The 18,101-nt window shown below is 66.5% G+C and overlaps 1 protein-coding gene across 5 annotated transcripts in view; it reads right to left on the bottom strand.

The window, feature by feature from the left end:
- BAIAP2 (BAR/IMD domain containing adaptor protein 2) overlaps window positions 1–12,707 on the bottom strand; it is a 58,967-nt gene extending 46,260 nt beyond the window's left edge. For all 5 annotated transcript variants that reach the window (XM_041727254.1, XM_041727252.1, XM_041727255.1 and 2 more), the window contains exon 1: window positions 12,565–12,707. In XM_041727254.1, coding sequence (XP_041583188.1) covers window positions 12,565–12,618 — 54 coding nt within the window. In that variant the 5' untranslated portion in view covers window positions 12,619–12,707. The remainder of the gene's footprint in view (window positions 1–12,564) is intronic.
- Between the last annotated feature and the right edge of the window lie 5,394 nt (window positions 12,708–18,101).

Here is an 18,101-nt window from a genome sequence, read left to right as displayed (position 1 = left end):
CTGGGAACCGGGACAGGGGCGTTGTTGCCAGGCAGCAAGCAGGGTCAGGCATCGGGAGGATTGGGAGCAGAAAGCCAGGTTTGGGGGTCACCAGCCAGGCATGAACACAGGGCGTGTGGGAGCTCCAGGCACACGGCGCAGGCTGCCTGCAGACCTCAGGGCCGGGGAGCGCAACAGGCTCCGTGTGTGTCTGGATTTTGTTTTTGTTTTTCTGTTTTTTATTTTTTTTTAAGATTTTTACTTATTCATGAGAAAGACACACACGGAGATAGGGAGCTGAGCAAACAGTGGAGGGGCAGGGGGAGGGAGAAGCAGGCTCCCCACTGAGCAGGGGCTCCATCCAGGACCCCGGATCACGACCTGCGCCCACGGAGCCACCCAGGTGCCCCCATGTGCGTCTGTTCGGTAAAGGACAGAAGGTCCATAATCCAGGCAGGGTAGGTTGGGTCCCTGAGCCCGCTGGCCAGGGGTGCCTGAGGTGCGTGTGTGTGTATGTGTGTGTGCTGGGGTGTGCACGTGTGCCCAGAGCTTCAGCACAGCACGAGTTCCTTGCTGTGGCAATGGGCACAGGTGTGAGACGCTGCCCTAGCGGATGCTGGTGCCAAACCCACCCGCATTCCTAGGACCACAGCCACCCTGGCTCCGGGACAGCACCCCCAGCCTCCTGGGCAGAGGAGGACACGCTGCCCAAGCTCACTCTGAGCCCATCAACATCCTGACTGACAGCAGGAAACGGGCCAGGAGGCGCCCAGGCCAAGTGAGGGGATCACCGTGGCAGCCCGCCCACACCCTCCCAGTGACACACGGGGACAGCCGCCAGGTTTCGCTCCCTCTGTGTGGCAGCTGAGCTCACGCGGAAGGAATGCGGGAGTGAGTGGGCAGGGCAGCCTGGGTGCTGGGGTGCCAGTCAGGCCACCTGCGCAGGGCAGGGCCTCCGATCTGCTGAGAAGGCTGGTGGCCAGGACAGCAGGCCTGGTCACACAGGGGCCACTGTCTCCCCTGGAGGTGGTGACAGAGGCACCTGCTTGCAGCCCTGTGCAGATCCCGCTCCCTGGCCTGGAAGGCAGGCCTCCTACGGAAGTCTGCATGGACACACAGCCAACATCACCCACCTGCCTCCCGGTCACTGGCTCTCCTGGCACCGGAGCAGCCAGAGACCAGCCAGGTCTGCCTCAGAGGCCTGTCATGGGGTTCCTCCTCTGGCCCGGCCCGGGGGGAGCACCCGCTACACCTGCCCCAGCACCGCTCCCCTAACCAGGCCCGAGGAGGGGCCCCAGAGCCAACAGAGGCAGGAGCATCACGGGCGCCCACAGCTCATCACACAGAGGAGGCCTCGGTGGGCTGTCACTGGCCACCCGGACCTTTCTCAGAAGCCAAGGGATGGCACTATCTTTTCCTGGGCTCTGCCAGGAGGGTGCGAAGACCAGAGCACCCAAACCCTGCAGCGGGGCCTGATTCCCTGGAGAGGGAAACTTGCTTCTCCTCAGGACTGTTGTGCCCAGGGCGCTGCCAGCAGGAGCAAGGCCGGGGACAGCCTGCCTCCCCTGTTTCGGCCACGTGCTGCGGCCTCACACTCGTCCTCAGGGCAAGGGCACGGTCCCACAACATGAGCAGCGACCAGAGTCATCTTCCAGCTCTGACCCCTGTGCCCTGAAAATGAGATCCCCAAATTGGCTCAAAGTCTGTGGTGCAACACGGAGATGGTGCACGTATTCCCCTGGCAGCTTTCTGGGCCGAGGACCACACCGCTGGCCTCGAACAACACAGGAGGGCACGTGCGCGCTCACAACGCCATTTTATCAGTAGGTATCCGACAGCCCTACCGGTGTATTTTCTCTAACAATTCTTTTCTTTAGATTTTATTTATTTTAAGGAAAGAGAGACAAAGAGACAAAGGAGAGAGAGGGGACCCACGTGTGCATATGCCAGCGGGGGCGGGGGGGGGGCGGGCAGAGGACAGACTCTCAGGCAGGCACCCGCGGAGTGTGGACCCCGACAAGGGGCTCGGTCCCAACACCCTGGGCCGAAACCAGGAATCAGATGCTTGATCATCTGAGCCACCCGGTCCCGTCCGCCCCCCACCCCCCGCAATGGTTTTAAGTAACGTTTTCTCCCCTGGTTAACTGCATCATAACAACGCAGCACGTAGCACACACGACGTACAAAACACGCATTAATCAACTATTCTTGTCATCGGGAGGTCGGCTTCCAGCCAACACTAATCCACGGGGAGCCAAGTTTTGGGTGGGGTCCCACGCTACACGCAGATGTTCGGCTGGGAGGGAGGTCGCGCCCCTAACTTCCACGTTGTTCCCGGCTCCACTGTATTTAGCACCAAGCACTTACTCGCTGGTTCCTTCCCCTGCTAAGGACCGTCCCTGGGTAGCAGGTGGGCGGCTGGGATCGGCGAAGGGCACCCGGACGCCCCCCCAGAATGTACGCTGTGGGAGGCTGGGACGAGGAGGGGTCCCTGCAGGGCACACTCGCGAGCTCAGGCTTGCTGTGCTGTCACCCCCCTGCCAGGACGTCCTGAGCTGGATGCCCCCGCCACCCCGGAGGCTACCTGAGTCTCCACGCCGCGGATGCCCGGCCGCCCTGCCCAGCCCTGGGGACCCACATGCCCTTCTACAAGACCAAAGGGGAGGGGACGAAGGAGCTGTACAGGTGGCTGTCGCCAGGACCCCAACGAGGGGCCGCTCCCCGCCCACCTGCACGCTGACGCGCATCCCCATGGACTTTGTGGTCACAGGTCCGCCTGGCCGGTGAGGGGAAAGGGCAGCGAGGCAGCCCGGTGTCCGACGCAGGGGACGAGGAGGGCGGCCAACGCACCCTGGAAAGGAGCTCTGCCAAGGGACTTTGCTCGGGCCTGCCCTGTGCCCGCGCCGGCCGGCTGCTCGCAGCGCAGGGACTCCGTCTCTTCCTCAGCGCGGGCTCCCGCCGATGGCCCCCTCCAGCACCTTCCTGGCAGGCCGGTCGCAAAGTGCAAAGTTTCTCTGCTGACAGAGGGGAAGTGACATGCCTTCTGCTTCCCCTCCAGCCCCTCACATGCAGCAGAGGAAGGACGGGTTGGGCGTGTTTGCCTGTGTCCCGCGCACACTCGTGGGAACGCACTCGACACCTGGAAGCGCACGTGCAGAGGACAGGACGGTGCTGGGACCCCACCTGGCCTTTGGCCCCCGTCACCCTGACCCTGGCTTGACCGATCCGAGTGCGCCGCCGCCCCATCTTACAGACGGGCAGGGAGAGGCGTGGGGAGGCCAAGAGCCTGCCCAGTAGTTGCCGCGGGGACAGTTCCAGCCTCAACCGCAGGCTGGCCGCACAGCTGAGCTCCGCGCTCGCCGCACACGGGCCTCCCCGCTATCCCGACGGCCGCCGAGGCTGGACCAGGGGCCATCTGGGCCACCCCGCCTGCCCTGGGCGCCCTCAGGGGCCACGGCCAGCAACCCCAGAACGAGGCGAGGGCCGAGGTGGTACGTGCCCGCTCCGGGACCACCTGCGGGAGGGCTGACGCCGGTGCCCACCCCAACTGCTTACCCAGGACACAGGGCCTCCAGCCACAGAGTGGCCCGGTGCCTGGCTGCCCCGGCCACCTGCCCTCACGTCCCACCTCGTCATGACCGCAGGATAAGGAGGCACAGGGCCCAGGTCTACTATGGTGGCCTCTGTCCAGGAGCTGCCCAGGAGGGAGCGGCCATCCTCCCAGGGGAGCCCTGCTGCAGCCCCCCCAGAGCGCGCCGGTTCACTGGGGCCCTGATGGAGGGTCTGGCTCACCGTGCGAGGGGGGCCAGGGAATGGGAGCCGTGGGAAGGACCACCAGGCCGAGCCGGGAGAGCCCAGCTCCTCAGCGCAGCTCTGCACGACTCCCACCTGGGGTGGGGGGGGGGCAGGTGGAAGGTTCCATTCCTCTTTAAAAACTGGGGTATTGGGACGCCTGGGTGGCTCAGCAGTTGAGCGTCTGCCTTTGGCTCAGAGCGTGATCCTGGAGACTCGGGATCGAGTCCCACGTCAGGCTCCCTGCATGGAGCCTGCTTCTCCCTCTGCCCGTGTCTCTGCCTTTCTCTCTCTGTGTCTCTCATGAATAAATACATAAAATCTTGGGGCAGCCCCGGTGGCGCAGCGGTTTAGTGCCACCTGTGGCCCGGGGTATGATCCTGGAGACCCGGGATCGAGTCTCACGTCAGGCTTTCTGCATGGAGCCTGCTTCTCTCTCTGCCTGTGTCTCTGCCTCTCTTTTACTCTCTCTGAATAAATAAATAAATCTTAAAAATATAAATAAATAAATTAAATAAATAAATAAATAAGTATTAAATAAAATAAATAAATAAAATCTCTTAAAAAAGCAAAAACTGGGATATCTATTCTGGGGATCCTTTTTGAAAAAATTAAACCAACTTGGAAAGTTCAGTGAGTGCTAGAGGGGGGCTTCCTGGAGGAGGCAGGTCTTGAGCTGGATCTCACTGGGTTAGAGCCAGAGAGAAGGTAAGAACATGCTCATACTTGCTCAGAAAATGACTGGATGTGGCGAAGCTTCCAGAACAAAACAGCCCCTGGGGTGACCGTGGGAGGGTGGAGGCCAGCAGAGGACGCAGAAAAACCCCCCAGGGGAGCAGGGACAAAGCGAGCAGCACTCAACACAGACGAGCTCCACTGTAACAGCACCAGGCCCCCCGCCCCCACCCCCACCCCCACGGGTCCCCCCCATGGGCCATGGCCCCCACAGCCCACGACCCCGACCGCGGGCGCTCACTGCCTCAGCCCCACAGCCAACAACAGAGACGCGGACCCCACAGGGGCTTGAGGAGGCCAACCCAGCCGCAGCCCCCCAGGGACAGAGCATGAAAAAGCAAAGGGACCTGGTGGCCACACACCCCCAACCCGGAGCCAGGCCCACACAGGGCCCGCGGCCTGGCTGCTCCCCTCCCGTCTGAGGCTCCCTCCACCCGTCCCGACCTCAGTGGGCGCGGCCGCCCAAGGGCCCACGGCAGGCACCGGCCCCGCGGGAGCAGCTGCCCTGGGCCAGGGGACCTGTGTCCTCCCACCGCTTCCCGTCCGCCCTTCACACCCAGCCGAGGCCCGGCCCCACCAACGGCGGCTCGGAGCGCACGGCCCGCGAGGGAACCGCGTGGTCACACCCGGGGTGGCCGTTAGATTGAGGCTGGACAGAAAGGCGTCACGGCCCGAGCACGCCAGCCCCGAGCCCCTGGCGACCGCACAGCCCGCGCCATGGGGTGCAGGCCCAGGCCACGCGGCTGGTAGCGGCTCAATCAGGCCGAAAACTTCCCGCGCGGAAGGCCCAGCGCCCGGCACCTCAGCACGGGGCTGCCCGCGAACGACGGTCCTGACAGAACGAGCTGGTGGGACGAGGCCCTCGGGTGGGCCCTGATCCACTCTCACTAGCGTCCGTCTAAGAAGGGATCGGGACAGAAGCCCACAGAGGACCAGCGCGTGGGGCCGGGGGCAGGAGGCGGCCGCCCGCGAGCCGGGGGACAGGCCCGGGGGAACCAGCCCTGCCCACGCCTGGATCTCGGACTCCCGGCCCCCACGGGCGTCAGAAATAGGTGTTGCGTGAAGGCTGCCACCTACGGTGCTGTGTCATGGTGGCCAGAGCGCCTGGGGACACTGGGCCAACCCCCACTTGACACAGGAAGGCCCAATGCTGACGACAAAGCGGGGTCTGGTTCCTGCGTCCCCAGTTATGACGTTCCACTGACCTGTCACCGCCTCTGTCCCTGTAGAGGCGCTGACCTGGGTTTCACGGCACTGGGCTCCCCGCTGCATGAGGAACTACCTCTGAGCAAGCAGGGATGCAGCTGCGAACACTCTGGAACCGCGCCGGTCCCCCTGTCCTCATGTTCCACAGGACGCCCCGGCCAGGAAGCATCACGCCGACGGGCACACCGGCCACAGCGCCCCGCAGGCCCAGCAGCGGCAGCCTCGTGTAGGGCCTCGGCCTGGGCCTCCTCGGCCTGGGCCCCCTGCCCCCTGGAGGTGTCCACTCTACAGGCTAGTCACGCCCCCCGCGCGCCCCCAGCGCTCTCCGCGCTAGGAAGTACTCGACGGGCCCTTCACTGGTCAACGAGGGATGGTGCGGGGCGCCCGGGGGCTCAGTCAGTCCTGATCCCAGGGTCCTGGGATCGAGCCCGTCGGGCTCCCTGCTCCTCCCTCTCCGTCTGCCGCTCCCCCTGCTTGTGCTCGCTCTCTGTCGAATAAATGAATCTTAAAAAAAAAAAAAAAAAAAAAGAACAGAAGAAAGAAAATGGTGGCACAGAAGCTAAAAAAGTTGCCTGCAATCTGTGGACCCCCGAATGGAAAGACAGTGCCAGGCTCCAGCAGCCCTGTCCCGGCCCCGGCTCAGCCCCAGAGCAGCCAATGGTGTTGGAACACGCCGCCTCCCCTCGCGGAGGCTCCCGCCAGCCGGGGCAGCCAGGCCCCCCGGAGGAGCAGGCTGAGGAATAAAGCAGGTCATGCGCACGGCTCGCAGCACGGCGCCCGGCCCACGGCCACGAGGTTACTCGAGATTAGCAGCGGGCAGGAGAGCCCAGGTGGCCCGGGGCCGATGCTGTCTGCCCCCCGCCCCCCCAGGCCGAGCCAGGCACCCGACGTCACAGCCCCCTCCCCAGGTGGGGCCCGGACGGCCCTGGACGCCCAACGGCAAGGCAGGCGGCCGCGGCCTGAGCTCCGTCGGTCCCTGCACCGCAGAGGACAGGGCTTCCGTGTGCGGACAGGAGGGAACAGAGGCGGCCAGACAACAGGCCTCTCCGGCCACACAGTGTCCCCCAGGGCACGGGTACACAGAGGGACCCTAGGTCTACTGCACTTCGGAAACCGGCCCTTCCACGTCTGCCACAACTCCATCTTTCCTTTTTTAGACTTAATTTAAGAGAAAGAGAGAGGGAACGCTCACATGTGCGTGAGCTGGGGAGGGAGAAGCAGGCTCCCTACTGACCAGGGAGCCCCACGCGGGGCTCGATCCCAGCACCCTGAGGTCAGGAACTCAAAAGGAACCAGGGGTCCTGGTTGTCCTCAAAAAACCTTCAGTCTAGAAACAAGAAAGAGGCGGGCAGGGTCTCAGGGCTAGGAGAACATCCCAGAGACCAGGGGAGGGTGCTGGGGACACCGTGAAACAGGGGGCAGACTCTGAACGTGGGGCAGTTTTAGGGAAAGTCTACCGACGTACTTCTTGCCTATTTAATACAGACTTTCCTAAACGTTGCTGAAATCGTTCCAAGGCACTGTCCCCTACATGGAAAATTAAAATCTCAAACAGGAAGCACGCACTCCATTCTGATCGGTGGCCTTGTTCCCCCCTGGCGGCCCACACTGGCCCCCGGCATCTCTCCGGTCGGGGTGTGGGGTCCAGTGATGTGTGTCGAGACATCTTCTGTGCTCTCCACCCAGGGTGCGTGGTGGCTTCAGGACGAAGACGACAGACTGGCTCCGCCAGCCCCCAGATGGGCAACGGGGAGGGAAGGGGCACCTGCAGGGGGACCGCCCTGGTCATGGTGCACCTGAGACCGCTGGGCCACAGAACCAGGGCAGGGACCAGCCAGGCCAGCGTCCTCCCCGCCGGCCGCAGGAGCCCGAGGGCCAGACAGGTTTCTGGGACAGATGGAGGCGCCCGCAGCACAAGTCTGAAGGAGGAGCTGAAGGCAGGAGGAGGGATCCTGCAGACTGTGTGGGCACAGATCCCCTGGCCCCTGGCCTCAAGGTCACCTCGCAGAGAAGGGTTCTGCAGGCCAAGGTCACCTGCAGGCCCTGCCTTCCCAGCCCAGCCCCTCTCCACAGACCCGAGGGTCCCCCCGGGGCGCTGCAGGACCCCCACTGCCCAGCCAACACCCAGCCTGCCATGGGCTCCGGGAACCAGGGACACATCGTGCTCGGGGACGTGCACCCAGACGGCCCCCAGAACTCTCGAAGCCAACAGCCCGAGGGCAGACCCGCCAGAGACATGGACGGCAACGCAAACGCAGGCACCCCGAGCCCCGGCACTGAGGCGCGTGCTGGCCAGTCAGGCGCCCGCTGGTCCGGGGTGTCTCAGGGCAAGGCTGGGGTCGCCTGGGAGCACATCGCCGGCAGACGAGACATTCTGCCGTTTAGGAGAAGCCCAGGCACCCACCGCCCCTTGGGCCACCTGTGCCCCTGCCCCCAACGGGTAGCCCACTCGCAATGACCGGCATGGGGCAGGCGGCTGTGGTCAGCGGGGGCGGCACGGTGCTGACGGGGCCCTGGTGCTGTGCACCCGGGGGACACGGGTCTACATAGGGACAAGGCAGCCTGCCCCCCCACCCCCAGGCCCAGGTGGAGCGGCGAGGACGGCAAGGGGAGACGGGCCCTGGCTCAGTGCAGCTACGGGCAAGGGAAGCGGACAGGAGCCGGCCGGGCCACAGCCCCGGGCACCCCCACCCCCCGAGGACGCAAACCCAGGCACCATGCCAAGCGGGGCAGGGTCGGCAGGCAGCAAGGCCAGCCCTGCCTGGGGCCCACCCAGGCCCGCGGCCACACACAGGGCTCTCCCGAGCAGGACCCAGGTCTGAGCACCCAGGCAGAGAGCCCCGGGGCAGGGGACAGGCCCCCTCACTGAGCCCCTAGCCCTCCCATGACCGGCTGCCCGTCCTCACCAGAGCCGGGGGGAGCAGGGCTGCCCTGAGGGAGCTTCATCCCAGACCAGGCAGCCCCGTCACGGCCTCTTCTGCCGGTGGTGCCCTGAAAGCCTGGGACCAGCGTCAGCCACCACTGGGACCTGGAGCCTCAGGGGCACGGGGTCAGTCCCACGGGCCAAGCCAGCCTCCCAAGTGCAGGCCCGTGCTCGAGGCAAGAGCCGTAGGGACAGCGCAGGCCTGGGCCCGTGACCTTCAGGGCCCCGCAGCAAGCACCCCGAGAGCCACCAGGGGCCTGCACCGTGCAGCCAACAATCTCTGGGGTGACCTGGGCACAAAGAACTACCACAGCCCGTCAGCTCAGAGCTCACTGCAACAGAGACACCACTTTGCTGCCCCGGCTACTCCAGAAAGGGGGTGGCAGATGCTCCCCTAAAAGCCTGGTGGGGGAAGGACAGGCCGTGCAGCACACCCCAGTCGGCGGCAGCAGGCCCCGCCACCTCCTCAGAAGACATTACAGCAGAGGACACCCCTGAAAGCACCTTTAGGGCAAAGCACACGAGCACCACACACACGTACACACGTACTCACATTCACACTCACACGTATACAAGCAGAGATGCGTGTGCACAGAGGTGGGCGCAGTGCTGTGACTCCTCGCCTCCTCCACAAAGCAGGCACCAGCTCCGCTCCTCCCGACAGGCGTTTCCGTTGCCAAGGAAGTGCCTATCAGTCCACCTTCTCCAACTGGGGGCCCCCTGGGCTCTGTCCACGCCAGACGCCGGGCTTCTGATGGCAGCACACGCTTTGGTGTGACTGCCCAGCCGCGGGTGAGGAAGCGGGTCTGAGGTCAGCGGCCCAGGGCTTCCCAGAGCGCCCCCAACACCCACCTGGAGGGGGGGCCGGGACAGTGGAGGGTAGTGGGCAGGGCCCGGGCAGCCAGGCCTCAGTGGGCTCTCACGGCTGCCTCCCTGCAGCGCCCAACACCCCCCTCCTGGCACCAGGAGCCCCGTGTCACCCTCCACCCACGGAGCAGCTACAGCACAGCCAGGCCAGCATCCCCACAACAGCCACAGACCTCCCCTAGCGACCAGCCCGGCCCTGTTGACCAAGGCCCCAAAGCCACACTGTCATAGAGCCTGCCCAAGGCTCTCCTGGGGAGTCCCATCCTCGGGCCGTCTCCCACCTTTCTGCAGCCTCAGGACAGGTGATGCTGCTATCCCTGGAGAAGCTATGGGAGCTGCCACCCCGAGGGGACAGAAGGTCACCCGAGGGCCACAGTTCCTCTAGACATAAAAGACCACGAGGAAAACACCCTGACGGTCGTTCCCCAAACTCAGCAGGAGGTGAGGTCCAGCACGTGGGGTCACGCTGAAGTCTCTCCCAGGACGGCTGCGGTTTGGCCCTAAGTCTGAGCAGTAGATGCCTCTGCCCCTGCCCCAGTATGTCCCTCCCTCTGGCTGTCACCCAGGGCTGCCCTCCAGACTAGATCCTGGCACCAGGCTCTGCTGCCCGCGCCCTAACCCCACACCTCCCCCCAGAAGGCTTCGGCACTTGTCGCCCTGGCCCAGAGAGAAGGGGAGCTCTCAGCTGCCCCCTGAAGCCGTTCGACCTCTCTCCCTTCACCTCTCGTGAAACTCCCCGAGGACGTGGCCACAGGGAAAGAGGTACAAGTCCACGGGACTCATTCCTCCAGGAGGGAGTATGTTCTCTTCTCACATTTTTAATCAGCAAGGCCAAGGACGAGCGTCCCTGCGGCTCCCTCCTCTGCCAAGGCAAACAGCGCTCCAAACTGCAGCTGGAACGGTGCAGGGCCAGAGCAAACAGCTGGGCCTCCCCGCGCGGCACACGGCCGGGGACATGGCCCTGCCACACTTCCGCCAGCCCCCAACCTAGGCGCAGAGGTGGCCCGGCCCCTGGATGGGACGGTGGGCCAGCCGGGTCCACACGGGCAGCTTGGCTGCACCCTGACTGTGCCTCCGGGAGGCCAGGCCTCCACCAGGCCAGGGTGCCCCCGCTGCCCCCCCCGGGCCCCCCCCGCCCCCCCCGCAGGGAACGCTGAGCTCCCTGGGGATAAAACACAAAAGGGTGAGAGAGCACTCGGCACTCGAGGACTTGGCAGGCGGGCCACAGGGCGGCGGGGACGGCGCCGCCCACGAAGCCAACCTGGCTGCGGTGCTGGGCTGCGGGGGGCACGGCCCTGCGGACACCCAGGCCCGGCAGCCTGCAGAGCTCGGGGCTCCTCGCCACGCTTCCCCGCGAGCTTGCGAACCGCCCGGCCCATGGGCACAAAGCACGGGCTTGCCTGTTGAATGTGCACCCGACACCCTCCAGCCGGCTCCCTGAGGGGTTCACAGTCCTCACGCTCAAACCCCACTTGTTTCCTGCCAGCAGATCTCACTTCAGAGCTCCGGATAAATCACGGCTCCATCTGGAAGCCGCTCAGCCGTAACCGCACGCCTCGCTGCCCAGCTTATGAGAGTTCTAGCAAGGACGATCGTGGGGTTCCCCTGAGCAAAGCCACGCCGGGCACCCCTTGTGAGTCCCCCCATGAAAGTTCCTGTTTAATGGTTTCACGGCAGAAACAGCGTAAATAGGAAAGAGATCCTCTGGCCGGCACTTCCCTTCCACCCGCTGCAACAGCGAGCAAATGGTTATGGAACTAATGACTAATAATTGAATAAACCTCCCTTCCCCGACAGCATTAGCAGAGCCCCACGGCCGGGAACGTGCGCCACAGGTTCTCCGCGATACCAGAGACCCCCAGGGGCTGTTCCTCTTACGTGCTGGGCCCTCCTCGGCCTCTGCCTCCTGTTTACCGGCGGCTCTAACATGGCTCCGGGACGGGCTTGTCCACCCCGCACGGCCTCAGGGTTCCTCCCGTCACCGGCTCTAACTTTAAAACCTGCGTTAGGAGCCGCGTTAGAGGAGTCCCCCACCTGAAACCCAGCTGCGAGCGGGGTGGGGGCCCACCGGCAAGTCCCGGGGGGGGGCGTCCGGGGCCGAGGTGCCCACGGGGAGGGGAGGGCTGCGCAGGCCGGGCCAGGAGGGCTCAAGCCACAGTCGCTCAACACGATCCGAAACTGTTGCACTGGCAGCGCCTCGCAGCCCCGCGAAGCGGCCGGGCGCCCGCCACCGCCCGGAAACACCGGGTGCCTGAGTCTCCCAGCCCAGCAGGGACGCCCCGGGCTCGGCTGGCTAAGCCGCCTGCTGTGGACGCCCAGGCCCCCAGCCTCCCCCCAGGACCTGCCCGCGCGGGACTGATGCGGGCCCTGGGGCTGCTGGACCGGGGGTGAGGCTGCAAACTGGCAATGGAGGCCGGAGACAGAGCCCAGGGCCGGCTCCTGTGGACCAGGCTCAGCGGAGGGCGGGCGGGGGCCGCCCGGGGTCTCGGGGCTGCGGGCCCCGCGCTGTGGCAGCGACGGCGAGTGCAGGGAGGGCGCGCCCCCCGGTCTGCACACGGCAGAGGCGAGGAGAGGCGAGGAGAGGAGAGGAGAGGAGGCGAGAGGAGAGGCGAGGAGAGGCAGGCGCGCCGGCCTCCCACACAGCAGCCTCCGCCGCGGTTACATAAGATGATGGATTATCCGTCCACCCCTCAACCTGCCCGCGCGACCTCCCGCCCGGGCCGTCCAGGACGCCGGCGCGGCCCGCGAGCGAGTTGTGCGAAGGGGGAGCCTGTGGCGGAAAGTGCCCGGGGCTCGCGGGACCGGCCGCGGGGGCCGCCACCGGGTCCGCACGCCGCCGGGGGCGCGGGGCGACGGCCCCGCCCCGGCCCGCCCCGGCCCGCCCCGCCCCCGGCCCCGGCCCCGCGCTCGGCTCCCGCAGGCCCCGGTCCGCGGACGCGGGGGGCTGCGGGGCTGCGGGGCTGCGGGGCTGCGGGCCGGGCCGGGCCGGGGCGGGGCGCCCACCTGTGACCCGCGGGCAGGCGCCGGGGCCGGTCGGGCCGAGCGGGCGGCGCGGGGCTCACCTTGTACACGTTCTCCGTGAGCCGGTGCATCTCCTCCGTGCGCGACAGCGACATGGTGCGGGTCCGGCGGCGCCGCGGGGCGGAGCGGGGGCGCGGGCGGCGGCGGCGGCGGGCGGCAGGCGGGCGCGGGCGGCGGGCGCGCGGGGCCGGACCAGGGACGCGGGGCCCGGCCGGCGGCCGCCTTTATAGCCGCTCTCGCCCCGCCCCCCGCAGGCTCCGCCCCCCGCGCCCCGTCGCCGCCCCCGGCCGCCCGCCCGCCCCCGGCCGGCCGCGCCGCTGCCAGGCAACCGGCAGGCCCCGCCCCCGCACCGCCCTTCCCATTGGTGGGTTCCGGACGGGGGAGGGGGCGGGGCCCGGCGGCCGGCCGCAGGCGCCGATTGGCCGGCGGCGCTGTCGATCGCGGGGGAGGAGGCGGGGGCGCGGCGCGGGCGGCGGGCTGGGAGCAGCCCGGGGGCCGGGCGACAGCCGGGCTGGGGGCGGGGCGCGTGGGCCGGCGGCGCGGGAGGAGCGGCGCGGGGGGCGGGGGCGGGGGCGGGGGCGCCGCGGCGGGGGGGGGGCTCTTCGCCGAGTCGCGGTCTGGGCGGACCCCGGGCGCCGCGGGTCGCGGGCTCGGGGCAGGCCCGGGGAGAGGCCGGCGCGCGGCCTCGGGTCCCGCCCCGACCCCGACTTTCGGGAGGTGAGTGTGCGGGCGCGGGCGGGGGGGAGGATGGGCGGGAGGCCCGGGGGGGGGGGAGGGTCCTGGGAGGGCTGGACCCTGGGAGGGCTGGACCCCGGGAGGGCTGGACCCCGGGAGGGTGGGCTGGACGGGCCCTGGGAGTGACAAGTCCTGGGAGGATGGACCCTGGGAGGGACGGACCCTGGGAGGGTGGGCTCTGGGGTGTGTAGGGGGGTGTCATGGGGAAGGACCCTGGAAGGGGTGGACCCTGGGGAGGATCCTGAGAGGGGCGCGTCCTGGGAGTGGACCTTGGGAGGGTGGGCTCTGGGAGAGGAGGGCCCCGGGAGGGGTGACTAGGGGGCCGGGTGGGCCCCGAGGGAAACCCTGGCAAAGGGAGCATCCTGGGGACAGGGAGGGCAGTTTGCCAAGAAGATCATAGAGGGGTGGGTGGGCAGGTGGGAGAGGACCCTGCGGAGAGGACTGCCCGGGACGCCAGGGAAGGAGGGGACCTGCAATGGCAGATGACCCTGGTCGGGAACACTTTCTTTGGGGAGGGGTGGACCCTGGGGCTGGAGGACCTCCCTTGGAGGGATCACGGGGTCAGACCGCTGGCTGGTTCTGAAGGCCTTTCCTGGGAGGGTCCACGGGGAAGCTGACCCAGCTGGCCCACAGGGCTCCCAGTATAATTCCTTTGGAAAAATATTTACAGAAATTAGAGTCACACAGAGGGATTGTTTGCTTTACGTTGTAAGACACCAGATCTGAGCGTTTCCCTCTCGCGAAGCCCGAGGCCGCGCCGCATCCTGCCCAGGACAGCGGCTCACACGGCTGCTCAAGCACAGGCGCCCAGGAAGACACGGCCCCGCCAGGTGGCCCTGCACGGAGCGGGACTAGGACAAGTCCCGAAGTCACAGCGCCCGGACCCAAACGGACGGCCCTCCGCCTGGCAGAAGGGCCCCCGAGGAAGGGGAGCGACGTCGGGGCGAGCCCCCCTGCCCTCCTGTCTGCCGGCTCCCATCACAGGCAGAGTCTTCTTGGTTTCATTTCCTTCCTGCTCCCAGCCGTGGCTTCCTCTTTTTTCTTTCTCAACTGCCGTGATTTAAGGCGGGTTCCTGTGCCCACAGATTGTGGGATTCCTTTGGTTGCAAGTGTCGGAAAGCGGCCGAGTGCAGCTCTCAGAGCCGGGGCACCTCTCTGCTGGCGGCGGGCGGCGGGACCATCGTCCTCCTCCCTTTCCCTTTACTCCGGGCCACCTTGGTGCGCTGCACACGTCCATCCTGCCAGCCCTACGACCGACGTCGGTTGACCTGAGCGGGGTCAAGGGCCGAGGTGGAGCTGGGTGGGTGCAGAGTAAAGCTGCTGCCTTCCCAAAGGGAAGTGACGTGGTTGGGACCAGAATGACAGGTGGAGGCTGGCAGGAAAACCAGAGGGGGAGGTCTCCTCACTGTGGGAGGGGAATGAGTCTGGAGGGTTCTGAGCTGTCTGCTCCCATCAGTGTCACAACAGTAGAAGGAGGAGAGGGCCCTCGCCAGAGAGGCATCCATAGTCCTGAGTGCAGCTCCACTCTAGAAGGTTCTAGACTGTCCCCCTCCTGCCCAAGGGCATGCTCACTGCTGGTAGTGGCAGAGGTCAGGGACCCACCCTGAGCCTGGCCTGCCTCCCTGGTGTGCTGATGGTCCTGCAGCCCATCCTGGGCCTCTTTGTCTCCCTGGCAGCGGGGCAGGAGGCGAGTGGCGGGGAGGGGCCAACACGCAGCACCTGCCACGGGCGAAAGTGAAGGACCATTGCCCAGAGCATCACGGAGAGAGCCAGCAGGGCCGATGGGGGGCGCAGAGTGAGAGGTGGGCGCAGCGCTGGAATCCAGGCCTGGAGACCCGTACCCTGCCTGCGCCTCTCTGAGCCACTGGAGTCCAGAAAGGTCTCCAGCACGAGTGCAGCCCCCCTTCGGCCGTGAGGATGGGTCTGAGCCCCCGCCTCGGAGACACCCCTGTTCTCTGAGGATTTTCTTCATTGTATGGAAGCCCCTTTGCAGTGGTGATGGCGTCTGGGCCGGGGGCTAGGGCCCGAGCAGTGCACGAGACTAGATGGTGGGCTGGGTGCCAAGGTCAGCCCCAGTGCGAGCCCCCAGAGTTAAGGGGGCACCCTTATCTTGCCACCTTCTTACTTGGGAGGTGTCCAGAGGCCTTTCCCCTTTCCCAGGTGTTCCATCTCCCCTGAACCCTCAGCGTTTTGGGGGCAGTGGGATCTCAGGCCTTGCCTGGAGGTTGGCAGACAGTGCAGCTGGGAAATCACTGCCCAGATGTGGGGCCTGGTCTGCCCCCTCCAAGGCCAGCAAGAGGAAGGCGCTGTCACGGTGGAGAAGTCCCAGGGGACTGGCAAGAGGGCCAGCGCCAGCACCGCGAGGCCCGTCCTTGCCCCAGACCGGGGTGGTGGTCCTCCTACACTCAGGGCAGCGCTGGGAGGCAGCTCAGGGCTCCCTGAGAAGGCAGGTGCTCTGGCACCCCGCACCGCCGACTCTCCCGTCGCTTCTGATTGTCGGTCCCCATCTCTGGGCCGCGCGGCCGGGCAGGCGTGTAGCCACGTGGGTCCTCGGCACCCAGCTCTGAACCAGAGGGTCCCCGGCCCCGAGCAGCGGCCCCGGGGCTGGCGCCGGCAGGCTGCCGGGCTGTGGTCGGAGGCAAGAAGGTGGCCACGTGGAGCTGCCGCCGTCGACCCCGGCTCTGCAGCCCCCGGCCCGGGCGGCCCGGGAGTAGAGGGCTAGAAGCAGGAAGAATAAAAGTGCGTCTCTTCATCAGCTTATTTTTAGGCGTGTTATATAAGTGGCTTCATCTCAGCGTCACGTAGGGAGGGGGGTCTCAGATTTAATTACAGGATGACAGGCTTTGCTTTTCAAGCAAGCTGTTCTCCTGGCAGGCAGGCACAAGGATTTGTGAATTTTTGCTAAACAGAAGGAGCCTTTCTGAGGTGGCCGCCCAGCAAAACTTTGAAGGGCTTTCACCTCCACGTCTCTCTGCGCCTAACCTGGTTTCTGCTGAGCTGGGCCTAAGGGGTGGCCGTTCAGCTCAGATCCCAGGGACGGGTGTGCTTGGCAAGGAGGCTGTTTCTCCCTCCGCCCTCCTCCTTCCTCCGGCTCTCCTCTCCGAGAAGGGAGCCAGCCAATCCGGACTCCTCCTCCTCTTCTCCTTCCTGGATTCAAGCACTTGTAATCGGCAATCAGAAAGTTCCAGGGCAGGAGGGACGGGCATACCTGGCAGGACCTCACCTTTGGCCTCCACCCGGGTCTGCGCTGCTGACGCCGTCCACTCCAGGTGCCCCAGGCGACTGGCCCGGGCCGTGGTTGTGGCGCAACTGTCCGAATTGTGTCCGGAGAACTGTTTTCTGGTTCCTGGCCAGGCCCCCGGTCTTCGTGACCGTCAGCAGTATCGGCAGGGAAGCCTGGAGCCGCCTGGAGCTGGAAGATCTAGGCCTGGGGGAGTCCTGCCTCCTGCCAGCAGGAAGGTCACCGCCTCCGGTGCACCGTGGCCTTGCTGTGTCTCCTGCCCGCGGGTGAGGCCTGAGGTCTACCGGCTGGGAGTGGACACAGCGTGCAGGAGGAGCCAGTCGCTGGGCAGCCCGGCGGGGCTCGGGGGCTTCCCCAGCCTCTGTGGGCCCCACCGGGCGGGGGTGCAGGGGCACCTGCCCCAGAGCTTGGGGACATTCAAGGTGCGAACGACAGGAGAAGCGCCGAGAACTGTGCCTGGCACGTGGCACGCCTTCAAACGTTTTACAGATTGTTGTCATCGGCCCTTAGACATTTCTAGAAAGCACCCAGATGCCACTTAGAAAGGCACCGGAGAAGCTGCCCTTTAAAAAGTGGGGGTGCCTCAAGAAGACTCCCCAGCCTCTCACGCGTGGGCCGTGCGTGGCCGCTGCCTCCCAGAGAGCGCGGCAGGCAGGAGAAGAGCTTCGCTGGGAGACGCTGGGGAGCAGTCCCCAGCCAGGGGAGCCAGGGCACAGCCACGGCGGGCATCTTGGTGACCTCCCGTGGCTCGACGACATGAGGGGGACGCACTGCACTCTTCCTCCCGGAACCTGTCCCGCCAGTGTAATCCCACAGAAGCATCAGACGTGTCCCGGTGGAGGGACAGCCCCTGCACCCCCACACGGCTGGGCCACCAGAAGCCAGGGACGTGGGGGCCACCGCGGGCCCGGGGAGACGTGACGACCAGGCCGAGAGGGTGTGACGGGGGAACCAAGGAAGCCTGAACAGAGAGTGGACTCCTGCTGACCGCGGGCCCGCGCTGGTTCCCGATGTGTGACACAGGGGGCGCGGCGGGGCGGCAATAATTGTGTGAAGTGGAAACTGTCCTGATAACGGGAAGTGTGTTGGGGGTGGGGCGCATCACACCCCAGACCCCAGCCTCGGGGCCAGCGGCGGGCGGCTGCCTGCCCCCACACGGGGCGCCCAGGGCCCGGCTGCCGATAGCAGGGGCCCCGGGGCACCGCCCGGCCAGGAGGGGGTGGCCACCCCAGATGACGCCGTCCCCCCCAGCTGTTTACTCGGGTTTGCACTTTCCCGAAATCCACTCCTCCTTGCCCTGAAGTCCGTTTAAAGGCTTTCTCCTCTAGAGTTGGCCCTGCAGGACGGCTGCGGGCTGGCCACAGGGATGGCGCCGCTGCCTGTCCCCCCCAGGAGCGCAGGGCGCGTGCCTGGGAGGGAGGCCTGAGTGGAGCCCTGCCTGGGCAGGGGACGGGCTTGCCGTCCCCCCAGAGGGGGCTGGAGGAGTGCAGGGCAGGCTCCGGGGGTCCTCTGGACTCCTCCTGGCCCTCCTGGCAAGGTGGCCTAGAAGGTTCCCCAGCTTCCCTACTGGCCGGGCAGCAGGAGGGCCACAGGGGGCTCATC

Source organism: Vulpes lagopus, chromosome 12, assembly GCF_018345385.1.
Source record: "Vulpes lagopus strain Blue_001 chromosome 12, ASM1834538v1, whole genome shotgun sequence".
NCBI lineage: Eukaryota > Metazoa > Chordata > Mammalia > Carnivora > Canidae > Vulpes > Vulpes lagopus.
The sequence above is the reverse complement of the archived record's forward strand: the minus strand, read 5'-3'. Positions and strand labels throughout refer to the sequence as shown.